This window comes from Sinocyclocheilus grahami, unplaced genomic scaffold, assembly GCF_001515645.1.
Source record: "Sinocyclocheilus grahami isolate Dianchi unplaced genomic scaffold, SAMN03320097.WGS_v1.1 scaffold3.1, whole genome shotgun sequence".
Taxonomy (NCBI): Eukaryota; Metazoa; Chordata; class Actinopteri; order Cypriniformes; family Cyprinidae; genus Sinocyclocheilus; species Sinocyclocheilus grahami.
In genome coordinates this window covers 2177135-2201290 of record NW_015505182.1, presented here as the reverse complement: position 1 = coordinate 2201290, position 24156 = coordinate 2177135, and the positions used below count along the sequence as shown (strand labels likewise).

The following is a 24156-nucleotide window of genomic DNA, read 5'->3' as shown; positions in this document are numbered from 1 at the left end:
ACAAGTTGTGGTGCAGTAATTTAGCCTGTTTTTAATAATTAATAACAGGCTAAATTACTGCACCACAACTTGTGAAGAACAAGGATTATGTCTAACCTGAAGTGGAATTTGCTGTACTGGGACGAGTATCTTGGAATTATGTTTTTGTCCCAGCTCAGGCTGTGGTTCTGAAAGGGTCCAGGAGCAAATGGAATATTGGCCTCCCTCTTTGCTGAGCCAGTCTTTTCAGAAGGCTGGACCACAAAAATAACGGGAATAGGCTGAGGGGGAAAAAACAGGGATTAGATCTAGAATAGCAAGCCTAAACGTTTTAAAGAAAAGTATGTTTGTTGGAAATCTGTCTGATAGGAGACATAATGGTCTGTCCATGTGATTTCTAAAAATGTTAATCTAACAATATATCTGATATCATTTTCAAAATTATATTTAACTACCATGCATATTTTTATGTTCTGCAGTAATATCGTTTTAGGAAATCATTTAGCTTTGTATTACTTTTAAAGCCATTCCTGGCCTCTTCAGAGAATATTTCATGGGCTTGTCCTTCAGTATGTCTTGTAGTTTATCCAGACCAGCTCTCATGTGACATTTGAACTCAGGAACTCTTCCACTTCCTGTAGAGGTCTCATCGAGCAACATCTTCCTCTGCCACCTGTTGTACTGAGCATGTGCAGCCTGAAGCTGCTCCTCATGTAGAGCCTCTCCTAAACAAAATACAAGGTCAAATGAGTCCAGTTGAGTCTTGCGTCATACAAACAAATCTGGCACTTTCTTTCTTGGTAATCAACTGTACCTAAAATTACATTAGAGTACTTCATAATTGATATTATAATAGACTGTATTACCGTTGCAGTGTTCTTTGTTGCTAGATTGATTGTTTTTTATTTGAATGTGTTCTCATGTGCAAGTACAAAATATCCGCCTACCGTTTGGTTACGCAGAAAAGCAATAGAAAAGCAGCAGAGTGAAATGCAAAAACACCCTTCTATGGGATATCGTCATTTATAAATGACGCTAAGAAAATTGCATTTAAAATACAATATTAATGTTCAACCAACAACATTTTATTTTAGTGATGTCAAATGACATCCCCTTCAACCAGTAAAGTTAAAATTTATTAGCCATGTGCTTCACATTTTTGGTAACTAAGTAGTAAAGGAGACATTAGCACATGTTAGGTCACATGCTATCAAGGCTACACATGTACATCCAAATGTGTTTTCTAAAGTTTTTATAAAAACAACAACTCGGAGACCAACAAATCTGAGCGTCATGCATAACTGACAAAGTCCTATTATGTGATGCATATTTTGTGTAGCTGGCACTATTGACCAGCATTGGCGGGCAGTATAATAGCCTTTATGCATGTGTTTTAGGTTCATTTTTGGAAGATGGAGAGACGAATCTGTACTTATTTCAGAAAGTATTGATGATAGTGATATGAGTGCATCAGAAAATCAGGTTGTAGTAATAAAACAAGTTGTTCAAACGATAAAGTTTATTTTTAATGAAGTGTTATTTTTAAGAACTTGGTCCTTTGTTCACTTCATTTTATCGCAGATTCATTTACAAACAAGGCACAATTCAATGCAGGATTTTCAGAAAGATTGAAACTACAAGACGATGCTGTGCCGACTGTATTGGATGTAATATCACACTACACAAGTGTGAGTAACTGTTTCCATTACGTGATCACTATAGCTTTACCTGTTATTACAGATTGTTTGATCTGTACTGAGTATTTATGCATATTTAACCTAAGTCACCGCATTGTTCATCTGTGAAGGATGTAGGGTGTCAAACATACACAACTGTTAGCTAATCATAGCAGTGTGCATTTACTTCTGAGTCTACAATCTGCCACGCCTATTCAAACAGAGTGTTTAGAAGAGGGGATCAAAACAGGGCAGAAAATGGCCTATTTTTTCTAAATTATGATGTTGTTTGATGTAAAAATCTTGATAACATTATAAGTGGATCTCAGAGAACAGTAAAAATAAAAAAAACAAAGGCAGTTCATGACCCCTTTAAGAAAATGTTACCAGCCAAATGGATGCTTAGGGGGAGTTCTGGTCCAAACTCTAATGGGGGCTTGGAGTAAAGTTCAAAATCCTGATGTCTGTGGATCCATGGCAGCCTGAAGCTAGAGAGTGTTGGCTTCAATTTGTTCCCATGTAGAATGTTTTCTCTCCAAGGCTGTGAAAAAAAAAATCATTAAACCCATGTTTAAAAGAGCTGGTTCCAATAAATTAATGCTTTTGGAAAAACATAAATATACATGTTCAGTTGCTCAAATAGGACAAACTGCTACTGATAACATCAATCTGTCATCTGTAAGGTTCACATTTTTGGGTGCTATGCTCATGTTCAGCAGGGAACGGTAAGTTACAGAGTCTGAAAGGCTGATAAATCAATTTCAGGCAAGCACATGCTTCTAGATAACGTTGTGTCCCATCAGTCAATCAGCATTAGCCCTGTCACCGTACCTGCAACTAAATACTGTCTTAAGCTCTGGGGATCTGTAAAGAAGTGGGCAAGGTAGGTAAACATCGGTAAAACTCTATCTTCTTGCTTAAGCTCTTAGGAATGTCCATAAAGTTGACATTGCACTGAGAGAGAAACATGACACAGATGGGGGTAACGGCGGTATAGCATGACCTCAACAGCACCTTTCTCAGCTCCTCAATCCGAGCAACGTCTGGCCGCTTCGGGTGCTGGTTAGATTCAACACTGCTCTTAAAACCTGGGTAAGAGAAGCGAATGGAAGTGGGGTCCTACAAAGACAATAAATAGTCACATTTTACTTTAAGTTTGACCCAGGAGCCTGCCTAAGCACATCACAGTCATCTTTTTTCATAGTTTTCAAGCTTAGAAATTAAATAAAATTATGCCAACCTTCGGAAATTCTCTGTCGAGTAGAGTAGGGGAATTAGTTGTTTGAACATTGTGGTAATTGATGGTCTGACCATCAATAATAAACACATTAGGCTTTGACTTTTGTAAATCGCTACTCGCCCTGTAGATGTCTTCAATATTTGCCTAAAATTTTTAAAAATGCATTCATTTAATTAACTCCATTTCCCCACTTTGTTAAACATATGAGTCATTCATTACCTGGATAAAGTCCTTCACATTATTACCCTCATTCCATTTCCATTGGAGGTATTCTCTGTTGAAGTTGTCTAGAGGTGTGTGAGTTCTCTTTCTGATGTTATGACGATCAGGTATATCTTGAGATTGCTGGGTCTCTGTTGCCAACCATAGCTCTCCTCTCCCGAGATCTGATCCAAACTCCTTGCTTAAGCTTAGAATCATGTCGGCTGATGGGAACAGGTCATGGTGCACTACTTCTTGAAGCTTCTTGGCTTTGCAGATGTGGCTTATACTAAAAGGTTAATAGGAAACATTTAAAATTTCTTGAACAATATCTCAGTGTTTCACAACGTTAGTTCCTCTAGGTTTAGCAAATACCACGCAGAATAGTTTTTTGTGAAGTATAATCCATCCAATTACACCTGGTACTTGTTAACACTTTGAAATTGTAGTCAAACATTAATACTATTCTAATCCAATCAATGTACTGTCTTGAGAAAACCAAGAAAAAAGGACCATGCTAGAAATTATAAGGCAAAAAGAAGCTGCTCTTTGAGTGTAATTGCAATTTTACCGTTTCAAGGCTTCAAGACAGGCATGAGGAACTGTATTTCTGATAAACACCAGAGGCTCCATCAAAATGGTCTCAAGTGGCTTTACAAGGCAAACGGGACTCAGACCCACGTCAAGCATGTCATACAGTCGCTCTGAGAAACTCAAGTCTGAGTTATACAGCGCAGTCACCTGTTCCTCCTCATCACCATCCAACCTGGAAAGGATCAGATCAGTCTGTATGATCTTCAGGAATTTTTGCTTTGCTGCATATTGGTAAATGTTGTGCACATGTGGGAGCGTTTTAAATGATGGCTTTCTTACTTTATAGGCACTGCAGTCCACAGTCTTTTGACTGCTTGATCCTTGAATCCTTCCAGAACAAAAATGTGTAGAGCCTTATCCATCATATGAAATCCAGTGAGAACATTCAGCCTTTTGTTCTCTCTGTCTTTGGTTCTTATGTTATGACCAGACAGGAGCCTTTGAATTGTTTCCTCTGGATAATGCTTTAATTGGAAGGCATCTGCATTGATCTGCAGAATTTCTGATGTCAGTTTGGCTAAGACAGGTGTATTGTTATACTTGAAGACATAAATGACGCGACCAAAAGGGCAATATCTATCACTGTTGCCGTCTTCATGGTGAAGGGTATGTGCTATCTCCACCTGGACTTTCAGTTGGGCGTCAGCTTCAAGATAATGACCCACTGGCATTGCAATATCTGAGGGAACCTCAGAAGAACTCCTTATGGGCAATTTAAGCTTTAAATATCTGCATCCTCGAAGAAGAGCTGAGAGATCTAGTTTTGCTATGCCATATGGATCATGAAGTTCAGTATCTGCTTTTAATGCATTACGCGTGACCCATAAATCATCTTTGGCATCTTTGGGGTCAGTCCCAAATATCGCTGGTGTACTGGAGGGTTTTTCCTTTTTTCTATCCCGATCATGGACTTCGATCTTCATGGGTGGACCATTAAGAAACTCACACAGCTTTCCAGGGCTCAGCAGACCAGTAAAAATCACATTCACATCCTTGAAGTAGATATTAGCGTTGTGATCATGGCCTTTGGTTCTGTAAACAGGCATGTTGCGGAACTTGTACTGACAGTAGACAGAATGACATTTTGCCTATTGAAAGATGAATGTGATAATGTGTTTATTATGTTCTTGTTGAATAATCAAATTAATAATTTGAAATCTGAAATAGCATACCTCAAGTACATGGAAAGGAACGGGAGATGATGGCAGAGAAGAAGCTGATAAAACTGTGATGACTAGTGGATTGAGTTCAGCTTTTAGCTGCTCTGATAGAAGTGGCTGATCAAGAGTGATGTTCCAGAATCCCTCTTGTACTCCTCCGGAACAGAATCCCAGGCAGTCAGAGAGCATCATACTCCCTAACATAAAGACAGAACATGCCAGCCACGTAACTGATGTTTGAAAAATATATATCATACACTACCTTTCAAAAGTTTGGGACTGGTAAGATGTTTCTTACCGTAGTCTCATATGCTCACCAAGGCTGCATTTATTTGATCAAAGATACAGCAAAACCGTAATATTGGGAACTTTTTTATCAATATGTATATGATAGATATATCCTTTTAATTATTTCTCTTTATCTTATTTTTAATATATTTCTGTCATAAATGGTACACACTCGTTTATATTTGCACTTGCCCTTCTCTGCACATATGTAATATTTCACACTTACATTTGTAATCTGTACAATTGGTTTTAAATTTTTATAATCTATTTTTTTATGTTTTGTGTGTGCATGCACTTATCAGAATAAGACTAGAATTTCGCTGTACAGTTGGACAATGATAATAAATGTATTCATTCATTCATTGCAATTTAAAAGATTTCTTTTTTTATTTCCATGTATTTTCATATGTAATTTATTCCTGTGATGGCAAAGCTGAATTTTCCACCAGTCTTCAGTGTCACATTATAAGAAAAAGAGCAATATTTATTTGAAATAGAAACCTTTTGTACGATTATAAATGTATTTACTGTATTTTGATCAATTTAATGCATCTCATCTGAATGAAAGTAAGCAAAACCCTTCGAACGGTAGTATATATGTCATAATCTAACTATGGGAGTGTCCATCACTCCCATATCATTCCACATCGCCATCATAATAATAAAGAGCATATGAGATTTCTGTCCTTAATGGATCATAATTTGCCAAAATAATAACAAGATTGGGTAATAGCCTCCATCCTCCATCCAACCCTGCAATGAAAGAAGCAACATGTGATTTGTCTGGCTCGGCTTTATGGGAACGAGGCTAAAATATTTCCCAAGCAAAGGCTTTCATCGGGAGCTCCCGCTGGGGGTCTCGATGAGAAACATCAAAAGCTAAAGAAGCAGTCGGTTGGCTTTGGTTGGTGCCATTCCACAGCCAATTAGAAGCTAAGTAGCAGGGACCCTGCAGGGAAGCCCCTTACTCAAATCCACCCCACAGCACTCAGGAATAAGGGAAACAGCCCCTAAATGGCAAGCTGCCTCGACAAAGTCATGTTCATGATGTATTATATAAACACAACATTCACTTACAGGAAGCCTATGTATAAGAGCCATAAGAGTGAGTAAAAACAACAGCTGTCGGCTGCTAATACGTGTTTTAGGAGCATAAAATTTCAGAAAATACTTTTTAAGCTCCAAAAGCTACCATAAGATTGCTAGGAAGAAATTACCTGCAAGGAGAGGAGCGAAACTGAGTTCCAGTGAGGCGGCCTCCTCTTCCTGTTTGAGCTCTGTGAGTTCTGCAGTATCCTGGGTGGGTTTCTGGAACAGTGTCTTCTTAGTGGGTGATGTTTGGCTCTTTTCTATTGTTAAACCACTCTTACTAGGAGCTTAATTGAAAAAAACAAATAAGGTGCCCACTGACTTGCTACTTCAAGAGTCGTAATGATAAAATTGGGATGAGACTATTTCATCACATGTATATAGATGTATCAAGTCAGTATTAATTCATCAACCCTTAAATAGCAGATTTACACTACCATTGAAAAGTTTAGGGTCAGTAAGATTTTTTTTTTAAGAAATTAATGCTTTTTTCAGCAAGGATGCATAAAATGTATCTAAAGAGACATTAAAGGCATTTGAAAAGTTACAAAATATTAATATTTCAAATAAATTCTGTTCTTTGATTTATCAAAGAATCCTGAAAGCAGCAGAACTGTTTTCAATATTGATAATAAAAAATGACAAATGGTGGCTGAAAATTCAGATTTTCCATCACATTAATAAATTTTAATTAAATTAAAATATAAAAGTTCATTTACATTGTAATTATATTTCAGACTATTACTGTTTAACTGTTTTTGATCAAATAAATGCAGCCTTGGTGAGCATAAAAGACTTATTTCAAAAATTTATCAAAACCAAAAAATTTTAATTGAACTGTACTATCAAATAGTTAAAGTGTTTCAGCTGTAGAGGACTTGGATTCAGCTGTTGGTTTTTAAACATTATGTTGTGGTTTTTTTTTCATTTTAAGGATACTTTGGCATTATTAGTATGACCACATACACAATCAAACCTATTCATGTTGTTGTAAAACATAATAATCACCATCATAAATCTTTTATTAGCATACAGTATAAACATCAGCATCATGTTGTACCTGTGGCACAGCGAAGCTCCAAATGCTTCCTATAGTCTGATGATATTAGATCTTTGTGGTTTTTCATAGATGTTCTTCATTATTAGTATGACCACATACACAATCAAACCTATTCATGTTGTTGTAAAACATAATAATCACCATCATAAATCTTTTATTAGCATACAGTATAAACATCAGCATCATGTTGTACCTGTGGCACAGCGAAGCTCCAAATGCTTCCTATAGTCTGATGATATTAGATCTTTGTGGTTTTTCATAGATGTTCTTATTTTTATGTTCTCCTTCTCATAGACAGCTCTCATCTCACAAATCATCTTCCTGATGCCACCTTTGAAGACATTTAGTGAGAATTTTGGTGATTTTAAATCACTGAGGAATTTTTTATTCAAATAAATGATGACTAAATGCTGCATGTTTGCATTGTACTTTGTGCTACTTCCGTATAATATTCTCCATTCTCACAGCACTGTAAAAAAAGTGAGGATGTAAGTGCCAGATCTCACCATCTCACAATTACCTGTCGTACTGAACTGAGATTTACACTCATTTTCCTGCCTACTGTGATATAAATTACTGTCTTTAAATCAGTAGTCCTCTCCTTAAGTAATTGGGTAAGTTAAAAATGATTTTGTTTTTCATCTATCCTAGACACATTTCACTTTAGACATTAAACTCTGTGGTGTCTAAAATCTTGATCTTGCTGTAAGATACCAACGTTACAATGAAGGAAATCCTAATAGGAAGCGCAATAAATAAAATGGGTAGATCATACCCATTTGCTCTGGATCCTCTCCAGTCCTCTCCTGTGGCAGTCTGAAGGCTTTGGGTCTGTCATTCCTGGCTTTGAAAGACACCTTGTCTTTGCTGTCCCATACTCTCACAATGATCTTATGGGAGGCCAATTTAATCAGGAGCTCTTTGGTGACATTGAGTTTTAAAGTCTGAGACCAACTCACCCACACCTTGTTTCCCTCTCGCCAAGGCTTCAGCACCTTGTCAGAACACATAGCACATGATTTCATTATTATATGGAGATTTATTTTGTTTCACAAAGACAACAATAGAATTACACTATTGTTAAAAGTTTGGGGTAAGGTATGTTTTTATTCAACAAGAACACATTCAATTGACAGTAACCCATAAAGTGACAGTAAAGACATTTGTATTGTTGCAAGCAATTTGTATTCAAATAAATGTTGTTCTTTTGAACTTTCTATTCATCAAAGAATCCTGGGGAAAAAATCAGTTTCCACAAAAATATTAAGCAGCACAACTATTTTCAACATTGATATAATAAGAAATGTTTCTTGAGCAGCAGATCAGGATATTAGAATAATTTCTGAAGGATCATGTGATTCCGAGTAATAATGCTGAAAATTCTGCTTTGCCATCACAGGAATAAATTAAATTTTTTAAATAAATTCAAATTTAAAGCATGTAGTTTAAACAGTAATAATATTTAATATAATATTACTAATTGTACTGTATTTTGATCAAATATTTTGATTTTAAAAATGCAGCCTTGGTGAGCCTAGTGTATATACAATTCATTTACTGTCACTGAGAAAAAAAAAATACACATGCAAGTGGTAGACAAAAGGTGTTCGCCCCTAAACAGCAAGGTGCACAATAGAAGTCCAAAGAAGCCATTAACTGAAACTCTAAACCAGCTTTCTTTGGGTCAGTGGAGCAAATCCTTGTGCATAATTTATTAACATATACTAACAACACCAAGAACTGTTTGTTTATCAGGTCAAAGTAGTAGTATTATTCTACATATAAATTATTGATCATTTACAAGCTCTTGCTTAGAATTAAGCCCTAATTAATTCCAATAGTTTACCTTAGTCTCATTCGCCATGTAGAGTTTAGCAGCCAAGCCGAACATCACTAGATCCACTCTGGTTGGTTCAGGGTCATCAGGCAGCATGTTGTACTCAATGCAATAATAGCCCTTGGCTCTGGGGGCCTCCACTACCTCACTGGATGTGTCTTTCTTTGTCTCTCTTTTTCTTTTCTCAGAATTGGTGAGATGCTCCTCATGCTCTGCTTGATTTAAGAAAATAAAGAATAATGCTAAAAATGTGTATAAGACAGTTTTGGCAAAACAATGCGAGTTTATTTCTTTTGCTGGTGTAAAGAAAAAATATTTCAAATGCAACATCAGATTGCATATATAGATCTGAAACGCTGTGCATTGAAACAATACCACCGCCATACCTTTCAAGATAGCTAATGCAATGCTGACTCTACAGGTGACAATGTAGCTGGAGTCTGTTGTAAATGTTGTTATGGTTTGTTCATCCTCAGGACTGGATTCCGGCATCTCCATATATGGATCTTTACTTTTGTCAGCATCAGATTCACGGTCTGTGAGTTGTGTGGAGTTTGAAGACAATTCTTTGAGAATCTTCTCGTCTTCATCAATTCTCTCTTTGTCAGGTGATGCTAAGTCAGCGCATTCCATTGTCAACTAGAAATGCTGGATAAGGAGATATAGGACTATCACAAAAAAGTACTATGAGGATACTGCATATGTGATAGTTTCAGATAGCACAATACAAAAAGAACAACATCCAAAAACAATGATTTTTTTACATTTATTTATTTAAACATGTTGAATAAGCATTATTATTTTATAAAGTTCATCAGAAAACTTACCATAACTGAAAGCAGTTTTCCAGCATTTCTCCTCGGCGCTACTTTTATGTTTTAATTGATCGCATGAGCATTGGAGAACTTTGTGACGTTGGCTTTTGTTAAATGGAATGCTTTGCGTCGCCTTGACAACCAGAGTCGCGCTGGTAAATAGGAAATGACAAGCGGCACATGGAACTGTAACTACAGTCAACAGTCGTTACACAGTGAACGATCGACATTTCAAAGCTTTTTACTTACTACACGGTTGAAAGGAAAATATGATTTCTGCAACGTATTAAACTATTCCCATGCTGCCAAAAAAACTTTAGGGAAAGTAAAACTTTGTACTAAAAAGGCATCTTCGAAGGTTAAAACAAACAAACATAATATAGTCAAAAAAAATGCAAATATTCTGGTTAATTACATCATATGTTACCTTGGAATATACGGATAAAAACAATAATGAGATGTATTAACATTTGATTTAACAGTAATTTTCAAAATAGCCTACTGTGATTTTTTTGGAAATAAATATAATGGCTTAATCAATGAACCACATAACTCATATGTAGCCTACAGCATTCTACAGTAAAAAAAAAAAACTTAGTACAGGGGCGTAGATTACGCAGGGGATCTATAAATATAGATTTAAATTCAAAGAGACAGGATAGTCTGTGCATGATCTGATGTTTTATTCGGACCCAGAATAAGGCGAGATGAACATCACGGAGCGCTAAACACTCGTGCAGTGTGTGTTTCACTCATACTCGAAGCCTGAGGGCCTCTCACGCAGAAAGTCGTATGAGGAAATCACTAATATGGACAAAAGCGTCCAGCTAACGCTGTATGAAAACAGTTGTTTTCAGAAAAACAGAAACGTTTGGAAACATGAAGACATTAGACATACGATTGCGACAATATGGTTTATTTGTGTTTGTCAAGTCATCTCCAGGTAATATATAAAGTGTATGAACAACGCAGTGCTAGCTGACATAGCATTTATTGAAACTATTCTGCCTTATTATGTGATAAAAAAAAGTGTTTGTAGTATATAAACAAATCATTATTATTGGTTATTGTCCAGCAGTTATCTGATTTCTAAGCCAATTAAAAGCTAAAAATAAGAGAAAAATTAAAGTTGACTATACACTACCAGTCAAACGTTTTTGAACAGTAAGATTTTTTATGTTTTTTAGAGAAGTCTCTTCTGTTCAACAAGCCTGCATTTATTTGATCCAAAGTACAGCAAAACAGTGACATTTTGAAATATTTTTACTAGGCTATTTCAAATAATTAAAAATGTAATTTATAGTGATTTCAAAGCTACATTTTTTGCATCATTACTCCAGTCACACTATCCTTCAGAAATCATTCTGGTATTCTGATTTGCTGCTCAAAAAAACATTCATAATAATAATAATAATTAAAAAAGGTTTCATGAGCAGCAAATCGGCATATTAGAATGATTTCTGAAGTATGTGACACTGAAGACTGGAGGAATGATGCTGAAAATTCAGCTTTGATCACAGAAATCATTTTAAAATACATTCAGATAGAAAGCAGTCATTTTAAATAGTAAAAATATTTCACAACATTACTGCTTTTGCTGTACTTTGGATCAAATAAATGCAGGCTTGGTGAGCAGAAGAGACTTCTTTATAAAACATAAAAAATCTTTCTGTTCAAAAACTGTTGATTGGTAGGTTATATAGATTACAGAAATGTTATATTAAAAAAAGGCACTGATATATTTTAAGACCAGTCAGTGCAAGTTTCTTTCAGTTGAAACAGCTTTAGTCAGGGACTAGGTCTAAACCTTGTCTGTGAAACCGGGGAAGTAGCCTATGTTTTAAGTTGCAAAGTAGATTTTAGTCTGTTTTTTTAATATGTTATACATGATATCAGTTAATGATCTGTATATGTATGAAATATCCTGTGTACCGCCACAATGACTATCGAATTGTTAGCTTCTTTTCAAAAGTTTTTTTCCCCCTCTGCAGTTAAGATTTTGTGGGCAGTGCTCCCTTCACAGCAACGCCCTCATGCGCACAGCGCGAGAGTTTCTACTACAAGAGTGGGGCGGTCTGGTGTTCAGATAACTTGAACTTGGTATGCTGTTTGTATGCTTAGAGGATCTGTTGAATCCATTAATCCATTTAGGCGCTATAAATGGAATTCTTGTGAGGGAAAAAGTATGGAAAAGTCGGACGCATGCGATCCATACAGCCGACCCGCGCGCAGGACACAATGGATAGTGAGCACTCTGGCGTATCATTACGGACTCGACCGTGGAGTGGAAAACGAAATTATAGTCCTCGCAACCGGGCTGGATCAATACCTCCAAGAGATATTTCATCACCTAGACTGTCAGGGAGATGGAAAAATCCCAGCCGAGGATTTTAACATTCTTTGCGAGATTTTAGGACTCAGTAAAGAGAGTGATCTGGAGGAGTGTGCGGGGATATTGGATAATCTACCCAAAGAGTTCAGCTTCAGGCAGTTTCACTCAAAACTCTGCTGTTATTTCAGTACCAAAGCTGGATGCCAGTATGAGAATGGGAGGTTGTTGGTTGGCAAGGAGAGCGAGCATATAGAGACGCAGATCAGACTCAGGAGCCCCTTGAGGCGCCGCAAGAAGCTGCTGTCTTTGGGTACCAGCGCTAAGCGAGAAAGCGGAGAGCCTTCCTCTCCCACTGTGGACAGACACGCGTCAGGTTGTAGGCAGCTGGGCTCCTGCACCAGGGAGTGCTACGAGGAAATTGTGGCCCTCGAGGAGGCTGAGGACAGGATAGCCAAACTTGAGGAGGAAAATGCGAGTCTCAGGGAGTTGGTGGAGGACATGCGTGCGGCTCTTCAAAGCAGTGACGCTCGCTCGCTGGCCTTACAGGTACAGTCATTGTGATCAACTTTATACAATAGATTTATTCTAATAATAACTTACAGAAATCGAGCAACAATATTCTCTAAATTAAGTGTACTTGATTATTAGATCGAATTATAGGTAGTTGTAGGTCAGAATCTGCAGAGCTGGGTAACTCATTACATGTCATCTGGATTACGAAATCAGATTCCAAAAATTATGTAAATAATTTGGATTAAATTGCATTTTAAAATACTCGTAATTAGACTACATTTAGGCTACTTTTTATGGATTTCATGATTACATATTATTTACACAATATAAATAAATTATTAATAATTTTACATAATTGATTCTCCCTAATTCTTCTTTTTCCGTCTTTTAATTTTTCCTTTCTAAAATAGCCTACTGCTTACATACACTCAGAAAGTCTTCCAGTTTTGTAGACATTCACATAGAGATCAAGCATTAGTTAGGTGGCAACACATCAACAGTGATAGTCACATGACATGCAGGTAAACAAATATAACAATATTTCATTCTCTTAGTAAGTTTTTTTATTTTTTCTTCAAAATTTTGATTCATTTTAAAAGGATTTATTTTATTTTAACATTTTTAGGATTTAATTAATTATTAGCTTTTTATTGAACTCATAAACCCCTTGCAGTTCCTTCACAAACCCCAGTTTGGGAAACCTTGACGTAATTTTATGTTTATTGCACTTCATGTTGTTAATAACAACAAATGGAATGTATTTTCTTACTCTTTGTATTTTTATGCCAATACAGTACAAGATTATCCTATTTAAATCAATGTGATAAATGAGTTAGGTCAAAAGTAATCTAAAAGTAGTCTGATTATATTACCTAAAATGTGTAATGCAATGGATTACATTACTAACTACAATTTGTGTCATGTAATTTGGATTCAGTAACGGATTGCAATTTGTAAGTAATCCACTCAGCTCTGAACATCTGAACCCAGTCTTTTGTCACCCACATCTTAAAGACTACACTTTTACCATAATAAAACCATGGTTCATTTTCATAAGGGCTGTAACATTCTACTGACATGTTTCTGTGTATCATAGGTGGGCCTGTGGAAAAGCCACTCGAAACATAAACCAGAGGGTGGCTGTTTCATCGCCCACCAAAGGCGAGCAGCTCAGAAACCCAACATTTCTGGAAACCTGAAGGACATCCAGAGTTTCCTGAGAGAAGTGGAGTACATCCGGAGTTCCCGGGATGGGCAGATCGAGGAGGCCATGCTCTTCAACCAGAAACTGGAGCAGGAGCTGCGAGTATCACGTGAGACCATGCTGTTGCTGGAGGAATGTAACAGGACTCTAAAAAAGGAGCAGGTTGAGATGAGAAAGAGAGTGGAGGAAGCCAGACAAGCTGTGCTCAGTGGCCTCAAGAAAGTGAAGGAGCTGGAAACCAAAGCCAGTCATGTGTCTGTTCTGCAGAGGCACATTGAGCAGCTAGAGATGGAGCTTCTGTTCTACAGGTTAGTATAACACTTACATAAAGTTCCAGAAGCAACAAACAACGTATAACACTTTATTTACTGAACTGCTGGTTAATGCAGTTTTGACAGCGTTCATTCAGTAGGCCTAACTAGGGATCATGTATTCCAACAGACATTTGTAATGGTGAGGTGAGGCTGTTTTTACATTGGGATAGCTTACTTCAGCAATCAGGAAACATAAAGAAGAAATTTGTTGTGACATCTGTTTCTGGGGTTTTCACTGATGTAAATGTAAAAGATGCTGTCAAAACATGACAATTTGGCAACTGTCCTAACAAGTGAGGATGTTTACAACAGTTTGAAAGGTATTATGGAAATTGCAGAGCTCATCTTAGATTCATTAAATAGTACTCTCCGTTTTATGATGCTGAGTGTAAAAAAGGATTTACACAAAGAGATTTCAGCACATCTCTGAGAGAGGCTACTGCATTATCTAACCCAGACTGAACGCAGTAAACAGTTTCATTACATAGTGTACTGTATCTTCAAATGATCGGACTCACAGTGAACAGAGTTTAGTCTCAGTTAAAATGGCTCCCGCCAGAACTTTCTGGCTCTGATTGTGCAAAAGTGTGCCAACATACATACTATTTAGGTTGGCTTGATGTGGTTTCTATGCTTCTCGAGCGCAGACTTTGTTTTGTTTGGGTTTGTGTAGTTGTCAACGTGTGTGGCAAATGGGCTCCCATTTTGGTTAGCTGAAATTATGCACAGCTACTGCTGGAAGCCACTCATTTCGTAGTTTGGGTTTTATACTTGGGCTGTCATTGAACTTTCCTAGTGCGCAACCATTTAATTTACGTTTAGAAGGAGTTAGGCCTAACGTCATCAATGTTTACATATTTCTTGCGTGCTAATTTTGGGACAGCAATCCTGATAACAGTGGATTTATTGCAAGTCTGGAGTTAAAAGTGTTTTCTCATTTACAGAGATATATTTAGTTTATTATTGAGAGACATTATTTCAGTCATTTCAAGACTATAGTGTCCTTCTTTTTCAGATAGTTTAAATAAAAAGTCTGGATTTGGAAAGACATATATTAATGAATGTTGAGGTGGTCATCCCATCTCTTCAGTAGTAAGATGCAGGTCTTACTGACAGAGACATGTTGACATTTTTTTAATAAACATTCACTTTTATACCTCCAAGCTGCACTAATCTATGTAAAATCTGTGGTGAACTTTACCAAAAAGCCTTTCTATGGCCCCTCCATTGATGCTCTTAAGCCAAATAATTCAGTCCAGATCACAATGGAGCTGACACATTTGGGGAGAGTTCCATTCAGCCCAGCAAGGCCTGACCTAAACAGATTGGAAGTTCCCATCTATCTTCAAACAGTTTCCCCGCTCTAGAGAATAATGGATGAACACTCCCTGTCTATAGCCTAGCAACAACTCCTACCACCCTCAACAAGTTTAGAGATCTCGGCATGCTGCTTAGGAATGTCTAAAAGCAAGTTCCTGTTTGTATTTACATTAAACTGCCATACCAAATATTTTTGATGCTGACGATGAGTATGTTATTCAGAAGCACAGCGTCCTTTGTAAACTTTATTAGTGTGGGTGTAAATAATTCCTTGGGCTATGCCGCTGTTTTAATTTTCAGCCATAAACAGTAACAGACTTCTCATCTCTATGCCATATTTACTCTGTCTTCACACTTGAAAAGAATATAGTAGAACATTGCATGCAGTTATTGAACTATTTTTGCCAGATACAGTATCTTTTGTTGGACTGCAATGTGTCTAGATGACATTCTAAAGCCAAATCAAGGGTAATAAGATTGTTTCCCCCTCTAGTTTGGGTGATTTTTCTGATACATATATTAACTATTGATGAACAGTCAATATACATACAGTATATAGAGGCAAGATGAAAAGTATAAAAAAATACCATCTAAACTTTTCTAAAGACAGTAAGTTCCCCTCAGACATGCATTCATATAAACTCCTACCCCTAAATGAATCGCGATTTGTTTAGCATCTCAACCGATTTGAATCATCACATATTTGAATCGATTTTCAACCGGCTCGCAGTTAATCGTTACATCCCTAATAAATATATATACAAAAGTTAGGGGTCATTAAAAAAGAACACTTTTTTATTTATTTAGCAAGGCTACACTAAATTGATTTAAATTAATCAGATCAATGCTGTGAACTTTATATTCATCAAAGAATCTTGAAAAATTGATCACAGTTTCCACAAAAAATATGCAGCATAAGTGTTATTGTAATACTTTTATAACTTTTACAACTTTTATAATAATAAGAAATGCTTCTTAAACATCAAATCATCAGCATATTAGAATCATTTCTGAATGATCATGTGACTAATACTGAATTCATTGCGATTGATGAATCTGAATGTAGTGTTTACATGAACGCTAAATAAAGTGATCGGGTTGATGTGCACGTTTATATGTCACAAGCTTCAAATCCGAATTGATTTTTTTTTACATGCACACACTGCACAAATATAGAGTTTCAATCCAATCGAGTGTTTACATGCACTCGCAATCGTATTAGAAAAGGAATAAACCACCCCCTTCAATCCAATCGAAATTTCATTCCGATCGAGCTCAATCGGTCTATTAAGGTGTTTACATGAAGGCTTTTCAGTCCGATTGAGCCGTCAATCCGATTACAAACGGATTATTTGGTTGCATGTAAACATAGCAGTAATGGTGCTGAAAATTCAGCTTTCCCATCACAGGAGTAACTTATATTATAAATATTGGTATTTATTCTTTTTTTACCCAGTTTTACCAGGATTTTTAAACTCCATTTCAGGGTATGTCACTGTGCATTTGTTTTCACCTAGTAACAAAGTTCACAAAGTTTAGCAATAACTGCAGTACCTGTCTGCTGAAAATGAAAGTAATTGTAGCAGTCAGGAGGCTTGTGTTTCAGCTGCTCTTTTTTGGGAGGGAAATATAAACGTGCTTTGTGCTTTAGCCACGTGCAGAGCTCTCTGGCTGGTATGTGGCAGATCAGAGCAGGGTTTTTCTTTGAGGCCCGAACACCACATGGGCAAGTGCTGAAAAGTCCCTAGAGTGCATCCAATGGGCACACAGATCTCTGAAAACAAAAACGGTGGAGGATAGCTTTTGATGCAGCTGCCAGTGGGCGAAGAGGATACCGGTCATGCTCCACGGGTCATGGACTGACCCATTCACACTGAGAGTAATGCCTTTTATCTGGAGAGAGGTGTGTCCGCTGGCTATTTTTATATCCTTTTTGTTCAGACCTTAATGCAGTTCTTGTAATATTCACACAGTTTAATAGCTTACTTCAGTTCCCCCACCTGCCGCTTTAACCTCCCCATCTGTCATGACATTAATCAACCATATTTGACTCTTTATCCACACAAAAGGGATGTCTATTAAACTAATTATCTCTTTCTTCAGAGTAGTCATATATTGGAAATGTTGCATTTTCAGAGACACTGTTTCAATGTCAAATTTCTTTCTTCAATATGTGTGATAACACAAACCTGGACCTGATCAAAGCGTCAGAGGTACAATTTCCTCCAGATTCTGCACGCACAACAATATTATGTTATTATATGACTTCATTGATGTTCTGGAAGAGAAGTTAGACAAATTTGCCCTGTCACTGAATGTTTGGTCATTTTATACTTTCAGATTCTTCATGTGTGTCCTTTTACTTTTAATATGCACTACCATTTAAAAGTTTGGGGTTAGTTCAATTTTTAATAGTTTCGGTATTAACAAAGCATTAACTATGACTTTTGTCTCAATAAATTGCTCATTTGCAGCTTATTTATAGTTAGTAATGTGGTTTTTAAGTTTCGGTATTGGGTAGAATTAGAGATGTAGAATATGATCATGAATATGTTGTGCTTTATAAGCACAAATAAACAGCAAATATATTAATAGGCATGCTAACAAGCAACTAGTTAATAGTGAGAATTGTCCCTATACTAAAGTGTTTCCGAAGTCCATTATTAGCTCACCAAAGCTGTATTTATTTGATCAAAAATAGAGTAAAACAGTAATATTGTGAAATATTATTCTGCATTTTAATATTTAAAATGTAATTCATTTCTGTGATGGCTAAGCTAAATTTTCAGCATCATTACTCCAGTCTTCAGTGTCACATGATCCTTCAGAAATCACTCTAATATGCTGTTTCTTTGATGCTCAAGAAACATGTCTTATTATTATCAATTTTGAAAACAGTTGTGCTGCTCAAACCCCTGGGATAAGTACTTTTTAAAGAAATTATATTGATCAAAAGTGGCAGTAAAAACGTAAAAATGTTTTAAAAGCTTTCTATAATAGTTGCTCTTCTTTTGATGCTTCTTATTATTTTTCAGGATTCTTTAAAAAAAAAATCTTACTGACCCCAACATTTTGAATGGTAGTATAACGGAAAATAATTATTGTGATATGCGGCCCCTGGAGAAATTTGCTTTTTTTTAATGAGCCATTTCCAGTCATTTAGAATGAGAGAAAGTCCAAGTGTAGATCTCACAGATATTGTGTAAGGTTTCCTGAAGCCCTCTTGGCCCTAATAAAGAAAGAGGAAGAGGTTTAGATGAAGGCCAGGCCTCATGGGGGAGGTGGTGGGAACAGACCTGATCTGTTCAGTTCATTTCCATGAAAAACACACCATCCGTGTGTGTCCTGCCTGGAGGCGTTTTTCTCTCCCTCAGAATCCAAGATGGACCGAAGCCCTCAGTCTAGACCCCAAGAGGACCGCAGCGAGGCGGACCTCAGGACAAAAGAGACAGACGGTACGAGAGGAACACAAAGAGAGGAGGGGGGACAAGAGCCGCCATCTGGAGGAAGAGGCAAACACTTGGCTGTTTGTTCAGTGGGGATGAATTTCCACCATCTTACTCTATTTATCGCTCAGCTTTCAGACGTGCTTTATGTCTCTCTATTCATACCAGGTGAAAAGCATTGCATTTATCATCAGGTCTGTGCAGTTTTTTGAGCTCTGCTGACATCACAGAGACTGACATGTTAAATGTAAGGCCGTCTAACTGCTCTAAAATAATCAGTTATTATTCAGAGAACTATTATTTCAGCTGCGGTGCGGCCGACTCACGTACAATGTGTCTGGGTAACCTGTTGTACCTCAACACATAATAACAGGGCTGGACAGATGGAATGAACAACCCTTTGAAAATTCCCCTCTATTATGTCTGAATAAGGTAAAGAAATGCCAACAAAATGAGGCCTCATAAAAATGTTGTCTTTAGAAGGATTTTATACAGCATGATTTTTTGGTCCAGTATTTTCGAAGCACTTTGAGAATGAAAAACTCCCGAGACCTTGACTTTTTTCCAGTTTCAAACACAGCTACAAACATTTCTCTTTCTCCTCCCAGCCTCAACCAGCTGATACTCCTTCTCTGCAGACCTCAGCACTAATAAACTGCCCAAGCTGTGGGAGAAACGTTCTCGAAAACTTTCTTCTCCGACTTCCTTGCGAACACTTTGACTTGTCTGAAATAGAAATGTGCACGAGGCTCAATCTGTTTAAGTCCATTTGGATTCTTCTCCAATGTGTTCGTTTCATGTTTATGACTTGTGAAGATGCGTAAACACTTCACGAACCTCCTTCAAAAACTGTTTACTGGGACTGCCCTCGTAATAACAAAGATTTCGGACTCTGATGAATTACCGTCTGGTTCTGTTTGGAATCTCAAGATGGTTCCAGACAGAATCCCCCACCAAGATCAGGTGATTTCCCGCGTCTCAGACCATATAGTGGAAGAATAACAGCATCTGGGCATCCACACATGGTCCATGTCTGCCAGTTTGACTCAGCCTCTCTAGTCTTACTTAACCAGGATATCGTGTTACCAACCATGTGCCTAGTCTTAATTGTGGACATCTGTTTCATAGTCTCAAGATAAATCGATTGCTTTATAAGCGTTTATCAAGAACCTTGCAACATACGGGTAGAAATGTTGTTATTTATGTGGTTGTTTAACATATAGAATTGTCTCATCTTTTACTCTGAGTCTTCATTCCAATGAAATACTTTGAAAGTAAACTGGGTGCAAGAGGGGGTTCTGGTCTGGAAGTTCAGATCCTGCTGTAATAAACACAGGAAGTGCACGTCTAAACCACAAACAGCTGGGCTCGCCCCACGTTAGCACATCACTCCGGTCCAGTGTAAATATAGTCGCAAGATAGAAACTTATTGTTAGCAGCTTGACCACCAAAATAGAGTCCTCGTTCAAGGCAAGAGATGAGACGTGCAGCCAAAAGTGATACACAGACTAATGAGATACAGACTTTGCCACAGTTCTGTCTTGCATCTGTTTTGGTTTTGTAACTTGCCCTAAATTTTAGTAAGAAAGCTTGGTAGAACCAATGATGAGTAAGTGTTGTCTTTTTCCTCTTTAAACACATAGTAGTTTTTTAGCCTATGTGTCTCAAAAAAAGAACGGTTTGAGGTTCAGTATGTGACTTGTAACGTTTTCTACAGACACTTATCAGAAAGACAGACGCTAGTACAGCCATTGCAGACTGGTTAGGAAATGTCCAATCCACCTCCACTTTTCCAGGAAAAGAAAACTGAGACTTTCAGGCCATTGGGTTTCCAAGAAATACTGATCATAAAATCCTCTGTTTTGAATTTAAAATCTAGTAATCCTGCATCACAAAGAAATGTGATGGAATATTAGTTCATCCTCTCACAAGTGCTGTTTTATTCCAGTATCTTCTGTTGTCACTAAATAAGAAGTTTGCTTTGTATATAAGGTGGATGTTTGGAAGACAGTGGAGATGGAATCAAACAGAATGGAATTAATGGTTGGGAGAGCTAACGTATGCCAGATGGAGGTTCTGTCATGTTTGGGCTTTGTGTTTGTCTTATCCAGACATATGCTCTGTTCTCTCTCTTTGTGAACGCTATGAAATAAAACCAATATGTTTCAGTATTTCAGCATCTAAAGTGTGCATTAGATGTAGCATACTATGTATTCAATTTCTCTCATTTAGTTAGAGCTGTGGCCTAGAGGTTAGCGCACATAGTGATGTTGTACTTGATACTCGTGACATGTTGAACTGTGCTGTGAGTTTTTGAATCTGGATTGCAAAAAACTTTGGAGATAATATAGCCCAGCATAACATTTTAGGACCATGGTACTAAATGGTTAGCATATTAATTTATCATGACATTTGGCTAGTGCTACTATGGTATGTACGCCAAAAAAAACTGCCATTATTAAGTGATACCCACCTCACTTGGTTCTGTTAAGAAGAAAATACTTTTCTCCACCCTTGTATTTTTATGTTGATTACTTTTTCATAACCCCTTATGCAACCATTCCATCCTACTTTCTTTGGCCAGACTTGTTTCACAGTCAGTGTTTGAAGACGCCAAGAGTAAGATGGCTGGATCTAATATTGAGACTCTTTCCAAGTGTTTGGAGTGGATTCAGGTGTCTAGAGAGTTCCTTTAACTGTTCTCAGTGTGTGCTCATCTGTCCATTTCTACAGACGGTGGGTTACAGTCAGAGTCTTTTCAGTAGCACATCTTCATTTGTTATTCTCAGTCATGAAGACAAAAAGCAGAGCAGACCCTGTCAGCAGGATTAGTCATATAGACAATTCTATTCACTTCTACAAGACTGATATTGACGTTAAGCAAATGTGGCATACAGTATATTGTCCTGCTTTTTCAGAGGCACAAAGTTATCTTTTTGGCATTTATTATGAATATGGTACAAGATTATTTAAGTTTTTTTTTAAAATAACGTATTCATACGCTACCGTTCAAATGTTTGTGGTTGGTAGGATTTTTTGAATGTTTTTGAAAAGTCTCTTATGCTCAACTGCATTTATTTGATCAAGAATATATTAAAACAATTTAAAATAACAAATATTATATTTTAATATAGTTTAAATTGTAATTTATTTCTGTGATGGCAAATTTGCAGCATCATTACTCTAGTCTTCAGTGTCAAGTGATCCTTCAGAAATCATTCTAATATGCTGATTTGCTGCTCAAGAAACATTTCCTGTTATAAATATTGAAAAAAGTTGTGCAGCCTAACATTCTTAATATTGGAAAGTCTTAGGATTCTTTGATAATTAGAAAGTTATAAACATTTATTTGATGAGTAGAAGTTAGAAAGCATTTATATGATTTTTTTTCTAGCAATGTAAAAATCTTTAATGGTACATTTGATCAATTTAATGCATCCTTGTGCAGTGAAGATATCTTAAAAATCTTAAGTTTTGAGCAGTCATGTAAATGTGTTTAAACTGCATTTTGTCTGACATTTTAGTTCCAGTTTAATTTGTTTTGTTTTGTTCTTTAAAAATGTGATGTATAACCTGTTCTTAGAAACTGCCTTTTCTTTTAGTACAGTACACATTATTCCAGCACAAACTCAACATCCCTGTCAATTAGACTCTAGTTTGTTACACTGCATACCGTGCCTATACCATATATCTTACTTATGTCAGTGGGTTCCTACAGCAACCATGACAGGCCTGTTTAGGGTCTCCCTGGTACTCTCCTTCGGCAGCTGTAGGTCATCAGAGAGCCCTCAAACCCACCTTTAACCGACCCACCCCCGTTTTCAAACACACTGCGCCCCCTCATCTGACAATGTGGATTCCAAATATTGACCTTAAACTGTGCGTACCACTCAGAAGTGAAAGCGTAGTGTACCGAGGGATGATTTTGTGGGCTCATACGGCCTATATTTATGGCCGCTCTGCACTGAAGGGTTCCTCATGGCAGCAGGATATATGCATGAGTGCACCCGGCTTCAAATTCTTTTCCCTTTTTTCACTCTCTGGGATTCATGCTGGAGCAAATGGATTTCTGCAGCCTTTTACTTTTTTTCTCTTCTGCAGGCAGGACATTGTCATCTGGAAACATTTATTCTTTGATTCATGAAAGCCCCCTATTGCATTTCTTCTGTCACAAGGCTCAGAGAAACCGTTTCGTTGAAACATTCACTTATAGCTGTCTGACAAAAGTAAAAATGTTCAAAATAATGTACTTTTAATACCTGGCTACATATATGCGTTGGTGTAAATGACGTCAGCCATATGTTAAACATTCATCATAGTGCATACTGTGTTTCAAGGGTCTAGTAGTTTTCATGAGCTTTAAACTTTCTTTTCACTTTGATGAATCTTATGTCACCTTGCCTGGCTTCAATTACCCACAACTACCTTTGTTGATCAAGAGCTGGTGAAAGTATTACAGTGGTTGAGAATAAGATTTACAATGATCATATTACTTGGTGTTAATTTAATGCTAAAATTAACTAATAAATGCTAATTGTTGCAATTTAAGCACGCCCTAAGCAGTTCATTGCTAGTGTTATGTTACTATATTGCGCTAAACCAGAACTACCCATTACATCTGATCTACACTGACCTGTTATCTCACTGTACTTTATTCTTCACAGATCTGAAGTGTCTAAAACATCGGTTCCATTCATCAACAAACCAGACAGACGGTATAATGGGGCCAGTCAGACTGCGCTACGCTGTTGTCTGGACACAGAGCAGGATCGACGCTCTCCGACGGGACGTGCAGCGACTGTGCCTGACACTAGTAAGACAAATATTGACATTACTCAACCCTTTTTGAGACTCTGTTGGCATGCAACTTGTGTAGTTGATACTTGCATCATTTTCTGAATCATTTCTGAAGACCATTTCCTTGAAATTACAGTAATTGGGCAATAGTGCATTATTGCAGATTCATGTATATATTAAAAAAAAATGTTAAGATAACCTGACCTACTAAACATTTGAAGTCAGCAAGATTTTTTTGTTTTAAATAAATGAATGCTTTTATTTAGTAAGGATGCATTAAATTGATAAAAA

The 24156-nt window shown here is 37.0% G+C and overlaps 2 protein-coding genes across 2 annotated transcripts in view; one reads left to right on the top strand and one right to left on the bottom strand.

Moving 5' to 3' along the window:
* Window positions 1-2016: 2016 nt before the first annotated feature.
* On the bottom strand, window positions 2017-9757 carry LOC107581376 (uncharacterized protein FLJ43738-like). Its single transcript, XM_016266936.1, has 12 exons — window positions 9511-9757; window positions 9134-9336; window positions 8063-8282; window positions 7546-7618; window positions 6356-6483; window positions 4872-5047; window positions 3970-4778; window positions 3668-3862; window positions 3115-3385; window positions 2896-3039; window positions 2670-2774; window positions 2017-2196 (listed from the first exon to the last, which is right to left on the bottom strand). The coding sequence occupies exons 1-12, from the start codon at window positions 9755-9757 to the stop codon at window positions 2017-2019; spliced, it is 2751 nt and encodes a 916-aa protein (XP_016122422.1).
* A 2199-nt stretch (window positions 9758-11956) lies between these two features.
* The window catches only part of LOC107581369 (EF-hand and coiled-coil domain-containing protein 1-like), a 17844-nt gene continuing 5644 nt past the window's right edge, over window positions 11957-24156 (top strand). Inside the window, exons 1-4 of the mRNA XM_016266924.1 lie at window positions 11957-12817; window positions 13881-14296; window positions 23733-23881; window positions 23981-24000. Coding sequence (XP_016122410.1) covers window positions 12053-12817; window positions 13881-14296; window positions 23733-23881; window positions 23981-24000 — 1350 coding nt within the window. The 5' untranslated portion in view covers window positions 11957-12052. The remainder of the gene's footprint in view (window positions 12818-13880; window positions 14297-23732; window positions 23882-23980; window positions 24001-24156) is intronic.

Coding starts and splice junctions, on each gene's coding strand:
- LOC107581376 (XM_016266936.1), bottom strand. CDS start 9,757: ATGGAATGCGCTGACTTAGCATCACCTGACAAAGAGAGAATTGATGAA. Junction 3,386..3,667: donor TGTCTTGAAGCCTTGAAACG/GTAAAATTGCAA, acceptor TTAACCTTTTAG/TATAAGCCACATCTGCAAAG. Junction 3,040..3,114: donor ATGTGAAGGACTTTATCCAG/GTAATGAATGAC, acceptor TAAAAATTTTAG/GCAAATATTGAAGACATCTA.